Source organism: Physella acuta, unplaced genomic scaffold (genome assembly GCF_028476545.2).
Source record: "Physella acuta isolate Inbredline_101_S28 unplaced genomic scaffold, ASM2847654v3 ptg000242l, whole genome shotgun sequence".
NCBI classification, from domain to species: Eukaryota; Metazoa; Mollusca; class Gastropoda; family Physidae; genus Physella; species Physella acuta.
Window position 1 is genome coordinate 450,758 of NW_026731761.1, and position 21,480 is coordinate 472,237.

The following is a 21,480-nucleotide window of genomic DNA, read 5'->3' on the forward strand; positions in this document are numbered from 1 at the left end:
GGGTCACTTACTTTTTATAAAAGGGGGTCGCCACTCGAAAAAGGTTGGGAACCACTGCCTTAGAATCTATAAATCGTATTAAAAAGTTCCTTGTTTTTTTTACCTGAACCACGTGACCCCTGACCTTTACAGGAAGCTTCCAGACGAGACCAGAGCCTGGCCACCTCACCTGGGCACGCATGACGTCCTAGTGGTCAATCACCAGCTGGATTGGGAGGCCGAGGACGCGGACACACTGCCCAGGCTGCCCTTGATGGAAGCAGGTGTCCACAGAAATCTGTAAGTCGCCGGCTGGAACATTGGTACCATCTATGCAAGACTGTATCTAGTCATGTAATTGTTAGATGATAAATGACGCAGATGGAATAAGTAATGAATAACACCCCATCTATTGCTTTCATGATTCTTGTATTATTATGCGTAATATATATATATATATATATATATATATATATATATATATATATATATATATATATATATATATATATATATATATATATATATATATATATATATATATATATATATATATATAAGTGTGTGTATAAAGTAACTTTTACATTTCTCAATTGTTACGTTCTTCTAGAGTCTACACCTTTACGGAAGATTTTCCCAATATCCACATCCCAACACCAGTAACGATAACTCCGCCTCTAGTTAGAACAAGGGAGACAGAAAGTTACAGTTTTCCTCCAATTAAAAGAGCTTCGATGTTGGATACAGGATCGCGGGTTAGAATTCACTTCATTCTTGTTTTAAGTTTCTGTGTTTTCGCATTTTAAAAAACAATTACTTAAATGTGAATTTTTTAATTATCATCCATAAAAAATTTCTGTTAAGTCACTACGTTTATCAAAAGCTGCTATTGATCTTGTAAAAATGTTTCCTTTTATCCCCTTAGCATTGTGAACAATACAGATGGGCCAAGAAAAAGATGCATCACTATATTTCGGTTTGTTATTTATTGTTTAAATTGTTTGAGATGGTTTTTTTTTTACTTTGGCGATCAGAGTGATTTAATAAGCACAGTTTACAGCATAAATTTAAATTAGGAACTACTATATGTAATATTTTTTTGTTACATTTTTTTAATAAAATTCCAACTGAGCTACAGTGTTTGAAGTTAACAAAACGTGTTTGGCATCAATAAATTCCAGACGTTATTCATTTCTCATCCACCACAGATCTCCAAGTACCTGTCCTACACCTGCCTGTCTCACACGATGGCTGACCTGTCCCACAAAGGTTTGTGTTTGTTGGATTCACACTGTAACGTCACGTGATGGTTTAACCTGTAAAAATAATTTTAAGTTGTGTGATTATTTAACCTATACCAATATTTTCACACACGTCGTGCCATTGTTCAACCTACACGCCCCCTAGATCCACTTATCCCAAATGTTAACCGCTTTATATAACATCAGAAACTATAGACTTGGTAACTTGAGAAGCCAATTTTACGATGTTCGGGTTGTATAGACCCTCAGACCTATAGACCTTTAGACCTGCATGTATCAAAATAGATGACACTCAGATATACATCTTCTTCTGTCAACCCCCTCCCCCACATTCATGTACCAGTGCTAAAGCCCACCTGCTTACATATTATTTAGCTTATCCCTTATACCTATATGTTTACATCTGTTTTACAGTTTACCAGAGACGTTCATTCACCTACTAGCTGAGTTTGTCACTGGGATAAAGTCAACATTGTGTCATGTACATATGACCAATATTACATCAATAACGTTTGGATTTATTTACACAAGACAACTACAGGAAGAAACTTGAAGTTTTGATGCTCTAAGACTGAATTATCGGTTGGTCTTATGCGGCTCATCTTTAGCATGTATAGATTGGCATTTGTTAGTCCTTTAAAAGATGAATCCATATTATGTTAAATTCACTGCATTGTACTTTATAAGGAGTCCACCATTACTCTACCACATAACGACTTCACAAAGGGATAAAATCCACGATAAGCCATTACATAACGATACGCCACCTGACTAATTAATCCATAAAGGATTATTGCTAATCTCCTAAATAATCAAACAAAATTTTCGTCAAATGTTTTTCGTACTAAATAGGAGGAGCTCCCAGTTTTTGACATCTTTCCACAGCCAAATGTAGGGAAAGGGGTGGTAAGTCTGACAGAACTGATTGTATCGTACTCACAACTAACAGAAGATCGAAGGATTAGAGCGCTGGATAACACGCCTTCAATTTTGTTTTTAATTTTTTTCACTAACCCTCTTCCTTTTTATCTTTGTCTCCATCTCTCTCACTCTCTCTCTCTCTCTCTCTCTTAACCTCTCTCACCCACTCTCTCTCTTTCTCTCACTCTTTTCTCATCCTCTTTTTCTCTCAATCTCTCTTTCTTTCTCTTATCACTCTCAATCTCTCTCTTTCTCTCAATTTCTCTCAAGATTTGCTGTACATATTCAAATTGTTACTGTTGTTGCCTTTCCTCTACATTATTAAAGTAAACATTTAAAACACACCAAACAGCTGTTACAGTTTTGTTTTTTGGAAATTGGAATTTTAAATAACGTTATAACTCTAAGCATCACTTGCTGGTGATTGTTGGAGGAGCTAACTAAAGAGAGACTACAGAAACTAGGAACAGCTGGAGAAACTGTGTCAATCATTGTCTATCGTAGATACGCTCTCCACTAAATGTAATCTATACGAATAGTTTTTGTTTGGTGCCTTTAAAACATAAAAAAATGTTTCATAAATTTAAAAATAAAATCATTAAATTGAATATAAGGGGAGGTAATAATACAAAGTTTCTCTCTAATGTTTTATACTGAATAGTTTCCCTTCCTATGATGAATAAAGTTCTTTCAAGCTTTCTCATGATAAATCAAGTTCAAAATACCTTTTCAGCCCTGATGGTACATTAGGGGGTATGGGGTTCTGTGTTGGAGAAAATCTCACGCCCAACATCACAATTTAGAACGAAGAAGAAGAAAGATAATAGTCGTGAATACTTACCACACTGATCTTACACAAACAAACATTGAAGCAGAAACTAGTTTAAAGCAATGTTAAAAGTTTAATTGCTTTCAATATACAACGTTTGAACATTTATATGTACACCGATATCAGTTTTATCTACAATGCGTAAACTTTAAAAAAAAATTGTAATGCACCACAAAGCAAAATTGTATTTTATTATCCTTACACTCTTTTTTTTTACTTTCTCGTATATACGAAGTATAGAGAAAGTATTGTAATCGTGCAAAAAAATCTCTTGAAATTTTAACAATTTTCACCGTATTACACCTCAGTCCTTCATCACATCCGAAGTATAGAGGACTTATTTTAATCGGGCAAAAATTATCAATCCAGATTTATCAAAATTAAGAGGTTTTATGCGTAATCCATTCTGAAAAACCGGGCTTCGCAATCCTGTCCGTATGTCTGTGTGTCTGTCTGTGTGTGTCCGTGTGTAAACACGATAACTTGAGTACCGTTACAGCTAGATTGATGAAATTTCATATATAAGTATTTTATCAAAATCGTAGATCCGTATCAACTTTTGAGCGATTTCCGATAACCGGAAGTGGTACTTTTCCTACTTTGAATTTTTCAAAAGCCTATAACTTGAGTACTATTTCAGATAGATAAATGAAATTTCACATGTGAGTAAAAGATCTAATTTTCTACCTTCTATTAAATTTTGAGTAATTTCCGTTGACCGGAAGTAGTAATTTACGCTACTTCCGATTTCTCAAAATACTAATGTACATTTTTAAAGTGCTAATAATATTGCGCACTATTATACACTTTTTTATTTGGCGTTCACTTAGTGTGCAATTAATTTGTCTACCAAATTTTATTCTATTTTTAAAACTTTAAGTATTTAAAATGGATTAAAAATCATGTCTATAGCCCGAGTTCCCATTCCCTGTTATTTTATATAAGAATATTCGAGAAAGTTTTGGGGAGATCACTCCCGGTTTATTTATTTGCGTATTTACTTGGGCTTTTTATTTATAAAGTTATAAAATATGCGTGCTTATTCTTGTCATGAGCAGTGTTTCTTTCAGACTTTTTTTCTCCGGGTGAGTAGGGGGGGGGGGGGTTAGTCGGAGACTGGTAAATGTATATATTTTCTATCTAAATTATTTTTCGTCCTGTGTGTGTGTGGGGGGGGGGGGGGGGGTGTGGTCCCCCAAAGAGATGCCTGAAAGAAACAGTTGTCCCAAGATCTTCGGCTGACTTGAACTCGCCACAGATGGTGTTTGGTCTAAGCTTGCAGACCGTGTACGCGGTACCACGGTGCCACCTCAGAAAGTCCCACATAACAATTGCGTATGGAATATGTGCGTTAATCAACCACTAAAGCGGGGGAAATAATTAATTTATGTAAATAATACATTAGAAATATATGGGTTGAATATGTTCTTATCAGGGAAAACACTAAACTGGTATTTAGTCATAAATAAATTTAATTATTTGGATGATATGTTTTTGGATCGGAATAATATTATAACACTTATTAGGCTTATTTTTATTTCACTTGTTTTTTATGGAACAAAAATTTTCATTATATGGATATTTGTGTAAAAAAATATACAAAACAAAATAAAAAACAAAAATATACTGCGGTCGGATTAGGAGTAACACACTTTAGTGTTATATAGCTTAACCTGACAATCTACTGAGCTTAACACTAAACCTAACCCCAAAAAAAAAGCTTATCCCGAACCTTAAGCCTAAACATATGCTTACACCGTTGAAAGTAAAGATTCCTCTTCTAGATTTACCGATCCATTGGGCAGATGAAGTAGAGTTAGTCACATATTAAACTTATTACTAAACTCATACCTAACTGCGTACTTAACCTCATCACGTGGTACGGCTAAAAAAAATTGCCCGTTTCTGTAACTCTATTATGTGAACCAAATATTGTACTACCCATATAATTAAAACTGTCAGTTAAGGCTATGGCCCCGATAAACACATATAAAACACGGGTCTGTATCAGTTTATTGTAACAGTTGTTCAGCCATTATCTGCCTTCTGTATCAGTTTATCTTAACAGTTGTTCAGCCATTATCTGCCTCCTGTATCAGTTTATTGTAAAAGTTGTTCAGCCATTATCTGCCTTCTGTATTAGTTTATCGTAAAAGTTGTTCAGCCATTATCTGCCTTCTGTATCAGTTTATCTTAACAGTTGTTCAGCCATTATCTGCCTCCTGTATCAGTTTATTGTAAAAGTTGTTCAGCCATTATCTGCCTTCTGTATTAGTTTATCGTAAAAGTTGTTCAGCCATTATCTGCCTTCTGTATTAGTTTATCGTAAAAGTTGTTCAGCCATTATCTGCCTTCTGTATTAGTTTATCGTAAAAGTTGTTCAGCCATTATCTGCCTTTAGCGATAGTCAGGGGCGTGGGGCACTCGTTCACACAGGAGATGAATTCCTCAATTGCCGCCCCTGTTTAAATGTTGGTTTATATTTCCTACCATTGGCCGATCACTCAGGAGTCAAGGAAGTGTTAGATTACTTGTAGTACGCTATAAACTAATATATTTGCTAATGTCAATGTATACACTATCCACAACCTCAAATAAACAAGGAAAAAATAATTTTCTGATTGAAAATTGAAAATATGCCGATAGGGAAAAGGCCGATACGGATAAAAAGCCGACAAAACCCTGAAATATCATAAATCCTACCATAGCCCTAACACTGAACCCGATACTAAAATTCTACTAATAACCTAACACTCCAATTTTTGTCTACTAGCGGGCACTGGTAGAAGAAATACTACACACTTTGTAACTTTCTCAAACAAGGACGAGTCTATCGAGGGGTAGCATTGATATTGAAGAAAAATGTACAGCTCGTAACAGCTCAATCACTTAACCCCCACGTAAGGGACGCCGCTGATCTTCTGGGCTTTTTTTTACTTTAAGTACCAAAAATTCACCACAAACAGAAATAACGTCATTGATAGTCATGAAGCAGCCGACAAAGTGCGCCATTTCTCGCGCTAAACGACGTTTTCCGGAAGTGGGTGGGTCCACTCGAGATCCCGCGCGTTCCTGCCATTTTGGATGACGGCCTTTTTAAACAGGCAGTGGTCCTTCCTCCAGAGCTGCGTGCTAGTTACAGGCGTCCCAGTTTTGGTGCTGCGGGTCTTGGATGGCGCGTCATATCCGGCCGTGTCAGGCAGGGAGTGGTTGTAGCCCTGCCGTTTCCGGTTAATACCTGCGGGGAAAAAATCAGTACAATGACTATCAACAAATTTGTAATATTTTTAAAACAACAACAAAACAAAATAATACAGTAATAGAACCAATAAGGGAAATATTGTAATCAGCAATGTAACTAGATCTAGTTGGGATCTTCCTCGTCTTGAAATATAATTTTTTTTCTCAGTCATGAAATCTACAGCGTCAGTTTGCCTTGCCATGCGAGTTAGCTTTAGTATTACAGTTAATCAATATACATGCAGTTAATTTGTGAAACATTATAACAAGATGCAGGCGAACTATTTCGGATATTTTTTAAAATGTTAAGACAAATGTTTTCTCTTTATTTATATTTTCTTCTTTTTCTGCGTTCTTTACTGAATTTATGTTGGAGGATGTTTGCATATGGTTGTTTTCTTTTTATTTGAGGAGTTTGATAGCATTATTTGTTTAACATATTTAGATGTTCTTTCAAAATATTTCAAATACAGAATATATTATTTTAGTTATTTTTTTACAGATGGATTTAAAAAAAAATTCAATAACTGAGTTTAGATGAATATTTATGTATTAAGAAAAAAATAGAATGATTTTCAAGAAAAAAAATAGAATGATTTTTATCCGTTTCTTTAAAAGAAATATCCACGACAGACAATACTTTGCAAGCCTGTCACATTTACTTGCAAATTAGGTCATGGACGCTAACTCTATCATGCCCCACTGAGCTGACCAATCGGATTGGATCAGAACGTGATATTCCCACCCACTCTGATGGCGGGGTAACTCGAATCTTATTATCTTCCCAGAGTTAGCGCCCTATGTGAAATCTTGACCCCCCATCAGCTGTAAAGAAAAATGTCTTTCTTTTTTTTTTGTTTCATGTCAGGTAACTCATGGTGAAAAACATGTCCGGTAATTCATGGTTGAGAAACCCGTGCTCCAGAACTAGGCTATTCAACATATTTGGTAACTTCACGTGTAAATACATGTCCCGTAACTCTTGGTGTACTCAGCTCATTACAACATCCCTGATGGCAAACCTCAGTCATTGAGCTCACCTCACTACCGCATCTATTAAGCTCAACCCACTACCCTCCACTTAACCTCAACTTACTGCCTCCACCCACCTTAAGTTCAACTCACTACCTCCCTCCTCCTTAAGCTCAACTCACTGCCCCCCACCTTAAACTCAACTCACTACCCCCACCTTAAGCTCAATTCACGGCCTCCCCCACCTTAAGCTCAACTCACTGCCCCTCCCCTCCTTAAGCTCAACTCACTATCTCCCCGTCCTTAAGTTCAACTCACTGCCTCCCTCCACTTAAGCTCAACTCACTGCTCCTCCCCTCATTAAGCTCAACTCACTACTCCCCATCTTAAACTCAGATCACTCCTCCAATCTTAAGCTCAACTCACTGCCCCCCCCATCTTAAACTCAACTCACTACCCCCACCTTAAGCTCAACTCACTGCCCCTCCCCTCCTTAAGCTCAACTCACTACCTCCCCGTCCTTAAGTTCAACTCACTGCCTCCCTCAACTTAAGCTCAACTCACTGCTCCTCCCCTCATTAAGCTCAACTCATATTAAACTCAGATCACTCCTCCAATATTAAGCTCAACTCACTACCCCCCAACCTTAAGCTCAACTCACTCCCCCATCCACCTTAAGCTCAACTCACCGCCACCCCCCACCTTAAGCTCAACTCACTGCTCCTCCCCTCATTAAGCTCAACTCATCTTAAACTCAGATCACTCCTCCAATATTAAGCTCAACTCACTACCCCCCAACCTTAAGCTCAACTCACTCCCCCATCCACCTTAAGCACAACTTACTGCTCCCCCCACGCACTTAAGCTCAGCTCACTACCCGTCCCCACTAAAGCTCAACTCACTGTCAGCTATCAGCTCCCTTAGCTCCAGGTCAGCTCCACACCTCTCCCTGTTGTTCAACATCCTCTCGTCCGATGGCGACAGCGGGCTGTGGGTGTCGTCGTGGTTGTTGTTGCTGCTACTGCGGCGCCTGTAGCAGTGACGTCGCCGGAAGTGACAAAAGTCGCAGCAGCAGCAGCATTTCCGGTTCCTGTTCAGGCTGAGGGGACACGAGTGCCGGATGAGATTGCCGCTGTCAGAGAAAAAAAAATTGCGTGTTGAACTTTGAGATGTTGTAGATTTTTTTTTCATAATAATTGTTATTCATTGTAAAAGTGCCCTTGTAGAACTTGGGAACAATAGTACTGGGGCGGTAGAGTGTAGCAGAGTCGTTGACCTTGGCGTAAGAAACGATAATGTGGCTAGAAATGGTCATTGAGATGTGGGCCATACACAAATCATTATGTGATTATTCAGAAGTTACTTTATATAACAACAATCATTACGTATTCAATGAGATGTTAGTTGACATAATAATACTTTGAGATCATCTATCAGTTTAAATAACAATCATTATGTTTTTAATGTAATGTTAGTTTAGGTAATAATAATTATGAGATCATTGTTATACCAGTTTAAATAACAATCATATGTTTAATGTGATGTTGTTTGACATAACAATGCTTATATGATCGTAAATGTGTTAGTTTACATAACAATTATTAAACGTTCACTAAGTTGTTAGTGTGATCATTTTTATATCAGTTTAAATAACAATCATTACGTGTTTAATGCAATGTTAGATTACATAACAATAATTATAGTTCATGAAGATGTTAGTTTACATAACAATGGTTACGTGAACGGCGAGAAATATAGCACATCACCCCCTTTGTTTCCAAACAAAAATTGTTTAGCCTCCCCTTCACTTGACATGGAGCTATACGTCCCACATGGATTAGAGCCCGATACATCTTACTTTAAAGCTCAGACAGACTGATCACACCAAGCGTATGTGTGTGTATGGTGAATGGGGGGGGGGGGGGGGGAGGGGGCTAACCTTACATAAAAGTAACGATACATGCAGTGGAGTAGCCAGGATCGTCTCATGGGGGGGTCCAAATTTTTTTCCAGCAATATATATATATATATATGTATATATATATATATATATATATATATATATATATATATATATATATATATATATATATATATATATATATATATATATATATATATATATATATATATATATATAATGCTGAAAAAAATTGATGTAAAATAAATTGAAAGTAGTACAAAAAATATATATATAGATCTACACACAATACAACCAAAACAATTAACGCAACACAATCTGTTTTGTAACCCCCCCCCCCTGCCCCCCCCACCCCTGCCTACGCCACTGGATACATGGGTAACAAAAAAATTCTGCTTACAAGTTTCCGTCCTTTAACCCGATTACTGCATGTGTTTTTAGAGAAATTTAATCCCCAATGAAAGAGTTGTCGTTACATAAGTTCAGACAATCGTGAAAAAAAATGATTAACTCCCTTGCAGTCCGGGGCATTGTTCGATCCAGGTAAATAGGACACAGAGGCGTAGCTAGAGGAGGGCGGGTGGGGCCGCCCCGGGCGGCGACCTTAGAGGGGAATGGGGCGCCGAACGGGGTAGAAAAAAAAAATTAAAAAGCTCATTTTGAGCTGCATTACGAATTTATACACAGTTGAGGTTGAGGAAATAGACATTTACTCGGCTTTAAGGATTTATTTAACTGTTTTTTTATATCAATTGTGTGACACCAACATAAAAACCATTAAGCAGTGACTGGTAAAAAACACCCCCAACCTTTCTTACTTGGAAATGAGAGGTGGGGCGCAGTGGCATAGCCAGGAATTTGTCATGGAGGGTTTCAAAAATGTTTCCATACGTATATAATCCTATATATATATATATATATATATATATATGCATATGACTATATATATATATATATATATATATATATATATATATATATATATATATATATATATATATACATATATATATATATATATATATATATATATATATATATATATATATATATATAGGGGTTCATGGGAGGGGTTATAACCCCCCTACCCCCCCTCCCTTGCCTACGCCACTGGTGGGGCGTAAAGTTAATGGTTCGCCCCGGTCGCTGGAATGGTATGCGACGCCTCTGATAGAACTTGTGTTTAAATACATTTTAATCATACATTTTCCTTGCTTATGACATGTCGAAAATGTCATTGGATTTTTTTCGCGATTTAAATTTTATGTAGTTGTTGCTTGGACGATGGTGAGTGTGAAGTCATAAAGGGAAGGGGAGAGAACTCTAAAAATTCTTTTCAAGGCAAATAACTCTGAATTAATGTGCTTTTTTGCCTTTGTTATTTTACGAAGCCTCTTGACGCGGTATAACCAGCACAAAGGGAGGTTAGTCTGTCTTTGGCAACAGGAAGTTCCGGCCTTCCTGTCTGGAAAAGTCTGGCATTGTTTCAGTGGACTGGGTGATGTTGGGTTACAGACCTTCGTCTAGTTTTTAGGTTGGCGGGGTTGAATTGTTTTGTTTTTTTTAAAGTTAAGACACGCATTTTATAAGTTTCATGTAGTTAACATTTTTAAAGAAAGATCTTGTGAGAGGTGGTATTGAACCCGATGTTAGGGGGGGGGGGATGATGGTAAGTGGCGTGGGATTTACCACCAGGGATAAGGCAATAAGGCTAGGGTGCAGAGTTTCTTCAGGCATCTCTTCGGGGGGGGGGGGGGCAAAGCCCCCCCCCCCCGAAGATTTTTTACCGCCCCCCCCCCGAACGAAATGAAATTTATATAATTTATATAGAAAATATATACTTTTAACAGTGTCCGCCCCCCCCCCCCCCCCGAAGAAAGTCTACCGCCCCCCCCCCCCGAAAATTTCAAGTGCTCCCCCGGAGAAAAAAGTCTGGAAGAAACACTGCTAGGGTGAGGGTGAGGTGGTGGAGAGGGGGGTTAGGAAGGAATAATTTATTTTCTTAAAATATGTACAATGACAACATGGGCCCCAAACCGGCAACAGATTAGATAGATGTCATACTCCATACTCTCCACTAGGCCACGTCTTTACATTTCAATTTGATAAAATTTGTTATTTTTGTTATTTAGACCTAGCGATGTGGAGTTAATCTGGTTCTTGACTTCGGCATATGAAGGGATGGTGTGGTCAGCATTATACTCAGCCGATTTACTTTCCCAAACTTAAGTCAGGTCCCCATCAGAGATGGGTGGAGACCTTCAGCCTAGCAGCCAAATTCTCCACCATTTGACCACCCAGTCCCAGTAAATACAGTGCAAATAAGGAAATCTATAGTCTGGAATTTAAGATAAGTACATACACACAATACTGCGATAAAGAAAAAAAAAATATCAAAGGAAGTAAAAAATTAAAAATAAACCGAATAATAATAATATCCACACAAAAAAAAAGTTAATACAATTTTTTGAAATGGAAATAATACCCCCCCCCCCTCTTACCATGTTGACCAACAAACACGATGGCTCTAAAGCTCTTCAGGTGGCAACAAACTTAAGCTGCAAATCTTCTTAGCACTAATTCTCTGATCACAGCACTAATGCACTGCCCCCTGCCACCAATGACCTCTTCCCCGTACTAATGCCCTGTCCCGGTACTAATGCTCCCGTTACTAATGCCCTCTTCCCTGTACTAATGCCCCCGGTACTAATGCCCTCTTCCCTATACTAATGCGATCTTCCTTGTTTCAATGCCCTCTTCCCTGTACGAATGTCATCTTCCCTGTACTAATGCCCCCTGTAGGAATGCCCTATTTCCTGTACTAATGCCCTCTTCCCTGTACTAATGCCCTCTTCCCTGTACTAATGCCCCCGTTACTAATGCCCTCTGCCTCGTACTAATGCTCTCTTCGCGGTACTAAGGCCTTCTTCTGGGTACACATGTCATCTTCCGGGTACTAATGCCCTCCTCTGGGTACTAATGCCATCTGCCTCGTACTAATGCCCAATCACCAGCTCTAATGCCCTGCCCCCAGCATTAACATCCCCTCCCCGAGTTCAAACCAAGCACAGAAACTTGACGCTGATGTAAAAAAATCGATCTCTAATGCAGCCCTACAGCCTGGGTAGCTCAGATAACAGATATTAATCCGATTACCGATAATCTCCAGATATCGATCCGTTCTCTTAACCGTATCCTGATTTCAATTTTGTGCTTAATTTCTTAAGCTTTATTGGCAATACCTGTAGATCGGGATTATTCTTTTTAATCTGAAATCAATTGGCTGAGCTAAGGCATGAATTTATATTCAGATCGTAGCTCATCTTTTCAGGAAAGTTGAATGCGAAGGTCGGGTCATACTGACCTTTGGCAAATTTTAAAACAATGACATTCGCAATAAAAACTAATGTAAACGCAAATATTACACAATAAATAATTATTAGTAAATCTATAAATAAGTAGACATATATAGTTATTTAATGATAAGTATAGATACACACACGGATACATACACAGACATACAGACAGACAAACACACACACACAAATGAAATGAATAAATAAATATTAATCAATTTAAATTTTTTTATAAATTAATTTCGTTTAATAAAAAACAGGGACGTTATTACTTCGATTTTTTGTTTGTTTTTTATTTCATTTATTTTTTTTCGATGTAGGCTACTTAGTACCATTACTCACAATCCGAAGATGTTAGAAAGCTAATGAAATAAACTGTTACTGCTGTCATTAAAGTGTAGCTTTCATAGTCCTCGACCGACATTTCTATTCTAAAGGGAAGCTAATCTGGAGTAAAGCTGTAAAACGTCGATACAAGAGTGAAACAAGGGCTTACCTAAAAGCTAAATAAATCCAGGGATTGCAGCAGCTGTTGAGGCTTGCTAGCAAGATCATGATCACAACTAAAGGATCTGGAAAATACAATATAACATATCAATCAAGATCATGATCACAACTAAAGGATCTGGAAAATACAATAATAATTGTCAAACAAGATCATGATCACAACTAAAGGATCTGGGAAATACAATAATACAATAATAATTGTTAAACAAGATCATGATCACAACTAAAGGATCTGGAAAATACAATAATAATTGTTAAACAAGATCATGATCACAACTAAAGGATCTGGAAAATACAATAATAATTGTTAAACAAGATCATGATCACAACTAAAGGATATGGAAAATACAATAATAATTGTTAAACAAGATCATGATCACAACTAAAGGATCTGGAAAATACTATAATAATTGTTAAACAAGATCGTCCTCATAAATAAATGATCTGAAACATACAAGAATAAATATCAAACAAGATCATGATCACAACTAAAGGATCTGGAAAATATTATAATAATTGTTAAACAAGATCATCCTCACAAATAAATGATCTGAAACATACAAGAATCAATATCAAAACAAGATTATGATCACAAATAAAGGATCTGAAAAATACAAGAATATATGTCAAGATGATGATCGCAACTAAAGGATTTGGAAAATACAATAATAATTGTAAACAAATGAAGCTTACCAATTAGATTTTAATCAGAGCTAAAAACTCATTTTTGTAAATAGATGAAACAAGTTAATAAAAAGTCAAGTGACAATTTAAGTACAATTTCCTTATGTTATCTAAAAATAGATAGTGATCAAGTTTGTTTTTAAAAAATGTGAAAAAATGATTAGGCCTAGCGAAACAAAACCTTGTAATTGTAACTCCCTATCACTCTCATATAAATTATAAATAAATTAATAGGGTACAAAAATAACGTTTGAATTAATAAGTAAACAAGTTAATTTTCCGCTTAAAAAAAGACAACTATATTAACCTATATCAACGGAAATAGTTTTATTTTAACGAGTAGGCCTACACGATGCTCAGTTTTAAAAAGTAGTATCATCCTAGGCCTACACGATGCTCAGTTTAAGAAAGTAGTAAATATTTTTTTGTGACCGAACGAAAGGATGGCTTTAAAAATCACAGCTAACGTTACTAACAATAATTACTAATAACATTCAAAATGTTTCCCCTTACAAAAAGTAATGTTTACATTTGCCTAATTCTATAGTGTCGATTCCTGGTGTTATTAGTCTTTAAAATATGACAAATTATTTTCCAAACTCACTTTAATAAGAATATTGTGTAAAATGTATAGCTCTTTTTTATAATTAAAAAAAAATTGTGTTTCAAAATGCATGTATATGGAAATTAAAAAAATAAATTGGTTGTGATTTAAAAATACGAGTTGTCTCCCAGTAGGTCGAAGCGACATGCCCCAATTTTAAAAATAGACTGGTTGAAATAAATTAATATTTTTTCTAAATTTGAAATAGAATGAAAGAAAAACAATGCTCGACGTCCGAAAAATACTCCGGAAAAGTAATTAAGGTTTTTAAAAAATAGAATCTTTATTTTTTATAACGTGGGAGAGACAACGCACCTGGGAAGGGAGATAATTATATTGATGATTTTTACTGAGTTTTTTCCCTTTATTTCAAACAGTTTTTTTTATTTTTATGTTGGCCGGATACAAATCTGCAACTAAACAAGTTCTTAATCTAGAACTGTATGTATAATCATTTACATAATATGCATATAGAAGCTCAACGTTTACTGCAGACATTGATAACAGGGCAGACAACTGCAGGTAACTGCAGACACTAGTGCACAAAAGGACCAACAACTCAATTACACTTGCAGAGTTTAACAATTAGGGAGACAAATTGGTAGTAAACGAATTTATTAAAAGTAACACTATACGACTACAGAAAGGCTTCATAGAATACCGGATCGCATATATGCCACAAGCGGGAAATGGGTAGTAGATTGTGAAAAATAAAAAATAACATAAGGCTTGTAGGGAAAAAAAAAGAAAGAAAATAATGACTTTGTGAAGAAATTTAACCTAACACCAGCACATACAAATAGTGTGTCTATTAACTAATGATATAGAATAAAATTAAAATAAAAACAATAGTTACAGGGAAAAGTTGAGGTATTCTTGAAGTTACATTGTGATACCAATATTTATGGACGGGTTCTTTTTGTGTATGTTACTATATGTTCGTATATGTTCCTATATGTTCCTATATGTTCCTATATGTTCCTAAATGTTCCAATATAAAACATCTGAGAAGACGTGGTTGAAAAGTAGAGTGTGCGGCTGATAAACCAGAAGTCTCGAGTTCGGATCCGTGGCTCGACTACTTAAGACATGCTTGAGTCCACCCTACTCTAGGTATCTGACTCAAGTCAGGGAAAGTAAAAGCATAAAAATGACCACACTATCTCTTCATTTGCCTGTGTCACGTAAACATGTGGACTCTACTGCAACTGCTCTTTTGACCGACGGACCCCAAGTGGTAGCTTTATTTTTTAATTTTTTAAACACGTCAGAATAAGAAAAAATTATGTTTTTTAAAAAAATAAATGCAGCGAATGAAATTTCAATATTATCAAAATTAATCACCAACAAAGTATTCACCAAAAACATAACATTTAAAAAGATGCTACCATTTTTTGGCCTTCGACTTGAACACGCTCGAGTTGGCTGGGTAATGTCCCTTTCACAGTTAAGTCCTGTTTACTAGCACAATCTATATCGACAGGTTTCCAGACCACGATTCAAGTCTAAACACTAAATTTATTTAAAAAATAGGGGGGGGGGGAACCTTGTAGAACATGCGTTACATTACTAAACTGGTTGTACTCAAAACACAAGAGTAGACGCCTATCTGGTTTACCCAGACCCCGAATCAGACGTGTAGAGAACTGAGCAGAGGCGTAGCGACCCTTCCCGGCGCCCGGGGACAAACTTTCAATTTGGCGCCCCCCTCGGGAGCAAATTTTGAATTTGAACCCCCCTCAAACTTGATTTGCACCCCCCCCCCCCCTCAAACTTTCGGTTTGCACCCCCCTCAAACTGCAAAAGTGCAGCTAAAATGACATTTTCATTTGTTTTTACAACCCATTTTGGCGCTCCCTAAGTCGGCGCCCGGGGACATATGTACCCCCCTGCCCCCCCCCCCATCGCTACGCCTCTGGAGAACTGTCTATTACCACCTCGGATTAGGTCTCGTCCACAGTACTAAACTACACCGAGTTTACACACTACTCAAGGGACATCACTCCAATATAAATATAAATAATACAAGGACGTAACAATAACTCACAAGCCATTATGTAATAATATTTATATTGATTTAAAACAAAACAATTTAAAGTTTTTAAAGTAATTTTCAATCAAACAAATCTTGTTTCATGTAAGATTTTTAAAATAATGCATTATATGTAAGATGTAAAAATAGTTTCAGAATGAATTAGAAAACAAGGTTTAATTGTTTAATTTACCCTTTTTTTTGATAACCTGATGGTAAACGTTAACTAACTATCTGAATTAACTCATCTCTACTTAAAAATCCAACCTCCCCCCCAACCCCCAGCCCACCACGCCGATGGAAAAAAAAGTCCCTTGAATCGCCACCTCATTACACATTTGCATTTTCAGGTTGTTAGTTTTTTAATTTATTTTGCTATATTTAGACGCTTTGTATTAGATTTATGTATAAGAAAACCATCTTAAATGAATGAAAGTAGGCTACAAGTGAGAAAGAAATATTAGTATTGTAAATCTGTATCAGTCCTTACTAGCCGATGATGAAAACTGTAATACTAAAGCGAACATGCAAGGCAAACTGACGCTGTAAATTACATGTCTAAGGCGGAAAAAAAAATACGTAACTTGTTCTTAGACTAGACCATGTAATCGAGTTCTATATTATTACCTGCTCAGTCAATTACTTTGTCAATGATCGAATACCAACAATATTACATTGTCAATAATCGAATACACGCATGAAAACACTTCAATATCGTGCTGTTTCAATAATCGGAGACCACCAGCATTTACCTATTTGAGCTGTTGAGTTTAACGTGAGTTTTTTTAACTAATCGAATTCAAAATCAGAAAAAAAAAACTTCCTTTTTAAATATAGTTGGATGTAATAACTCACGAGATTCGCGTAAAATCTCGTGTCACACGTCATCAGTTTCCGTGTAAAAAGTACTCAGCCTTGACCAAATTAGCCATTGGCGTGTATCTAGTTCTTGGATAAGTTTTAACCTTTAAAATGACAAATGACCTTGACCTAAATGAGCTCGGTCTGTTCTAAAGAAAATTACTAATCAGAGATCGAAAGGACGTCAAGACAGAAACCCCACACTTAGAATTAGATCGATGGAAGAGACAGCTTTTTTTTTTTTACATATTTCGTAAAACCAAATTTTCTTAACACTTAATTTTTATTTTTATAAATTTTCTGAGCATTAAAATATATGTTGGCGTCAAATTATATACATAAAACACAGAGGATCAGATTCACGGTGTGTTTTTAATTTTAGTCCTCTATTCCCGTGCCCTAATTCACACCTCCCAGTCCTAGGCGTCAAGCTTTCGACCAGCTATCTAACCACATGATAGCCCCCCTCACAATCGTTCACACCGCTTGTATACACACATTTGATCTTGGGGTAACAACACATAAACACACGGGGTGAACTCAACTCACACACATGGGGTGAACTCAACTCACACACACGGGGTGAACTCAACTCACACACACGGGGTGAACTCAACTCACACACACGGGGTGAACTCAACTCACACACACGGGTGAACTCAACTCACACACACGGGGTGAACTCAACTCACACACACGGGGTGAACTCAACTCACACACACGGGTGAACTCAACTCACACACACGGGGTGAACTCAAATCACACAACCGGGGTGAACTCAACTCACACACACGGGGTGAACTCAACTCACACACACGGGTGAACTCAACTCACACACACGGGGTGAACTCAACTCACACAACCGGGGTGAACTCAACTCACACACACGGGGTGAACTCAACTCACACACACAAGGTGAACTCAACTCACACAACCGGGGTGAACTCAACTCACACACACGGGGTGAACTCAACTCACACAACCGGGGTGAACTCAACTCACGCAACCAGGGTGAACTCAACTCACGCACACGGGGTGAACTCAACTCACGCACACGGGGTGAACTCAACTCACGCACACGGGGTGAACTCAACTCACGCACACGGGGTGAACTCAACTCACGCACACGGGGTGAACTCAACTCACACAACCGGGGTGAACTCAACTCACACACACGGGGTGAACTCAACTCACACAACCGGGGTGAACTCAACTCACACACACACTATCCATGACTTTTGGGGTATTCTAATCTGACCTACAAATGACCTGTTACAAGAGACATCACAAAAGTGTTTATTCATAATGTGAACGAAACACGACCGTTTTTTAAAAAAAATACATGAATACTGTAAAAAGCATTTGGATTGAATGAAAACATAGAAATTATTTTAAAAAAAAAAGTAAGATCTCTTCGTTTTGGTTTTAGCGTAGATAAATGCAGAATTTTAATTGAAGTAGATTCAATGGTATACAAGAAATATAGTTACATAAGCCGGTGTCCATTCAATAAAGAAAAAAAAAATAACTTGGGTTTTTATCATATATCCTAAGATTCTAGTTTATATTGATGAGATAAAACAATAAGCATGTGTTTTATTTTCCACTCTTGATAATAAAAGTGCACTTATTATCAACATTCCTGAACAAGAAGCTTTTAAAATTCAAATGTACATTTTCTTTTTAAAAAATTGAAATAATGTTTTTATTGTTTAAACAAAAAGATTTGTAGATTTCTTTTAAAAATTAAGTTTAAAAAAAAACAACAACGAACGTTATACATTGTTCAAAAAATCTACGATATAATATTAAAATATATGTAGTGTCAGTCTTCTGTTTTTGTTTTTTAAATGTGGGATTTGATTCATTAAATTTCTGGCTAGAATCAATAACGTAAAACCAAGAGAACGTAACTCTTTGTTTAAGAAGCTTTTTGTTTCCGTTCTTAAGTAATACGGTCAGCTGATCCGGTGTGTTCCCCCGGGGGAGGGGATTAGAGGCACGGGGTTATATTTTAACATTAGCTCAGATGTGTATCTGACATGGAGGGCTCAGCTTTAGTAAGTTTCTCGTTTTAGTGTTCCACGTAGATATTATTTCCTATAGAGAAGGTGTGGTAGTGCGGTAGAGCGCAGTGCTTTCAACCCAAAGTCCCGTGTTTGGTGCACATGCACGACAGTGTGGGACATCCCAAAGTCTACCCAGCCCTCGTGGTTAAAACACACTGTACGTAAAGTAAAGATGTTGGGACATCCCAAAGTCTACCCAGCCCTCGTGGTTAAAACACACACTTTACGTAAAGTAAAGATGTCGGGACATCCCAAAGTCTACCCAGCCCTCGTGGTTAAAACACACACTTTACGTAAAGTAAAGATGTCGGGACATCCCAAAGTCTACCCAGCCCTCGTGGTTAAAACACACACTTTACGTAAAGTAAAGATGTCGGGACATCCCAAAGTCTACCCAGCTATGTGGTTAAAACACACACTTTACGTAAAGTAAAGATGTTGGGACATCCCAAAGTCTACCCAGCCCTCGTGGTTAAAACACACACTTTACGTAAAGTAAAGATGTTGGGACATCCCAAAGTCTACCCAGCCCTCGTGGTTAAAACACACACTTTACGTAAAGTAAAGATGTCGGGACATCCCAAAGTCTACCCAGCTATGTGGTTAAAACACACACTTTACGTAAAGTAAAGATGTCGGGACATCCCAAAGTCTACCCAGCTATGTGGTTAAAACACACACTTTACGTAAAGTAAAGATGTTGGGACATCCCAAAGTCTACCCAGCCCTCGTGGTTAAAACACACTGTACGTAAAGTAAAGATGTTGGGACATCCCAAAGTCTACCCAGCCCTCGTGGTTAAAACACACACTTTACGTAAAGTAAAGATGTCGGGACATCCCAAAGTCTACCCAGCCCTCGTGGTTAAAACACACACTTTACGTAAAGTAAAGATGTCGGGACATCCCAAAGTCTACCCAGCCCTCGTGGTTAAAACACACACTTTACGTAAAGTAAAGATGTCGGGACATCCCAAAGTCTACCCAGCTATGTGGTTAAAACACACACTTTACGTAAAGTAAAGATGTTGGGACATCCCAAAGTCTACCCAGCCCTCGTGGTTAAAACACACACTTTACGTAAAGTAAAGATGTCGGGACATCCCAAAGTCTACCCAGCTATGTGGTTAAAACACACACTTTACGTAAAGTAAAGATGTCGGGACATCCCAAAGTCTACCCAGCTATGTGGTTAAAACACACACTTTACGTAAAGTAAAGATGTTAGGACATCCCAAAGTCTACCCAGCCCTCGTGGTTGAAACACACACTTTACGTAAAGTAAAGATGTCGGGACATCCCAAAGTCTACCCAGCCCTCGTGGTTAAAACACACACTTTACGTAAAGTAAAGATATTGGGACATCCCAAAGTCTACCCAGCCCTCGTAGTTAAAACACACACTTTACGTAAAGTAAAGATATTGGGACATCCCAAAGTCTACCCAGCCCTCGTGGTTAAAACACACACTTTACGTAAAGTAGAGGTGTTGGGGCATAGAACATCTATCTATATATATAATTCTCTTCTGGGAGCCGTTAGAAAACAAGCTGCAAGCGCCTCCCCCTCTCTTTCTCTCTATCACTATCACTACCACCCCCCCCCCCCACATGGTCTGGTGAGCTGTGGTCACGCTAAATGTTAAATGTTTACAAATCGTAGAGCCGGGTTTAGTGACGGCTATTTGGGCAGATAATTTAGTTTGAAACGATTTTTAACTTACAGGAGGTAACTAAGAGGAGGCTGCTTTCACGGGGGGGGGGGGGGGGGTGTAGTGTTTTAAAGCAAATATTTTCAGTGGCAGCATTGGTACTGTCGAATTCACAAATTTTGAATTACTGAAAAGTAGAAAAAACAACAATTAAATAGCGGCGTATGTTATGCCGCGGGTCGGCTCGTATTATATATTTTCTAACAGTTAACTGCGTGGTCGGATGGTAGAGTGTACGACCGCTAACCCGAAAGTCTCCAGTTCAGGCCCTGACACACTAGACCTTCTTATGCCTAGGTCAGAAAAACAGGTAAACTTTACTTTATCTGCCCCATTAGCTACCAGGTTCGAAAGTTAAATTTCTAAGTGGAGATTTCGTTGAAAACTCGAAATTTAATTACACTATGCTAATGATTTACGATCGTTTTTTTTTAACAATCTGTAGATGACGTCATGTCCTGCTAAACATTTGTAACATACATTTTTATTCTATTTTATAATCCACTTTTTAAAACTTTATTCTATAGGTCTTTC

The 21,480-nt window shown here is 37.4% G+C and overlaps 1 protein-coding gene and 1 long non-coding RNA gene across 2 annotated transcripts in view; one reads left to right on the forward strand and one right to left on the reverse strand.

The window, feature by feature from the left end:
- The first annotated feature begins 595 nt into the window (after positions 1-595).
- On the forward strand, positions 596-1,776 carry LOC131938323 (uncharacterized). The gene is made up of 4 exons (XR_009386293.1): positions 596-734; positions 905-955; positions 1,188-1,248; positions 1,656-1,776. It is a non-coding gene; the product is annotated as an uncharacterized LOC131938323 (long non-coding RNA).
- Positions 1,777-5,971: 4,195 nt separating this feature from the next.
- The window catches only part of LOC131938349 (cephalotocin receptor 2-like), an 89,359-nt gene continuing 73,850 nt past the window's right edge, over positions 5,972-21,480 (reverse strand). Inside the window, exons 4-6 of the mRNA XM_059296354.1 lie at positions 12,977-13,052; positions 8,106-8,335; positions 5,972-6,229 (exon numbers count right to left, since the gene is read on the reverse strand). Of these exons, the coding sequence (XP_059152337.1) occupies positions 6,012-6,229; positions 8,106-8,335; positions 12,977-13,052 (524 nt within the window). The 3' untranslated portion in view covers positions 5,972-6,011. The remainder of the gene's footprint in view (positions 6,230-8,105; positions 8,336-12,976; positions 13,053-21,480) is intronic.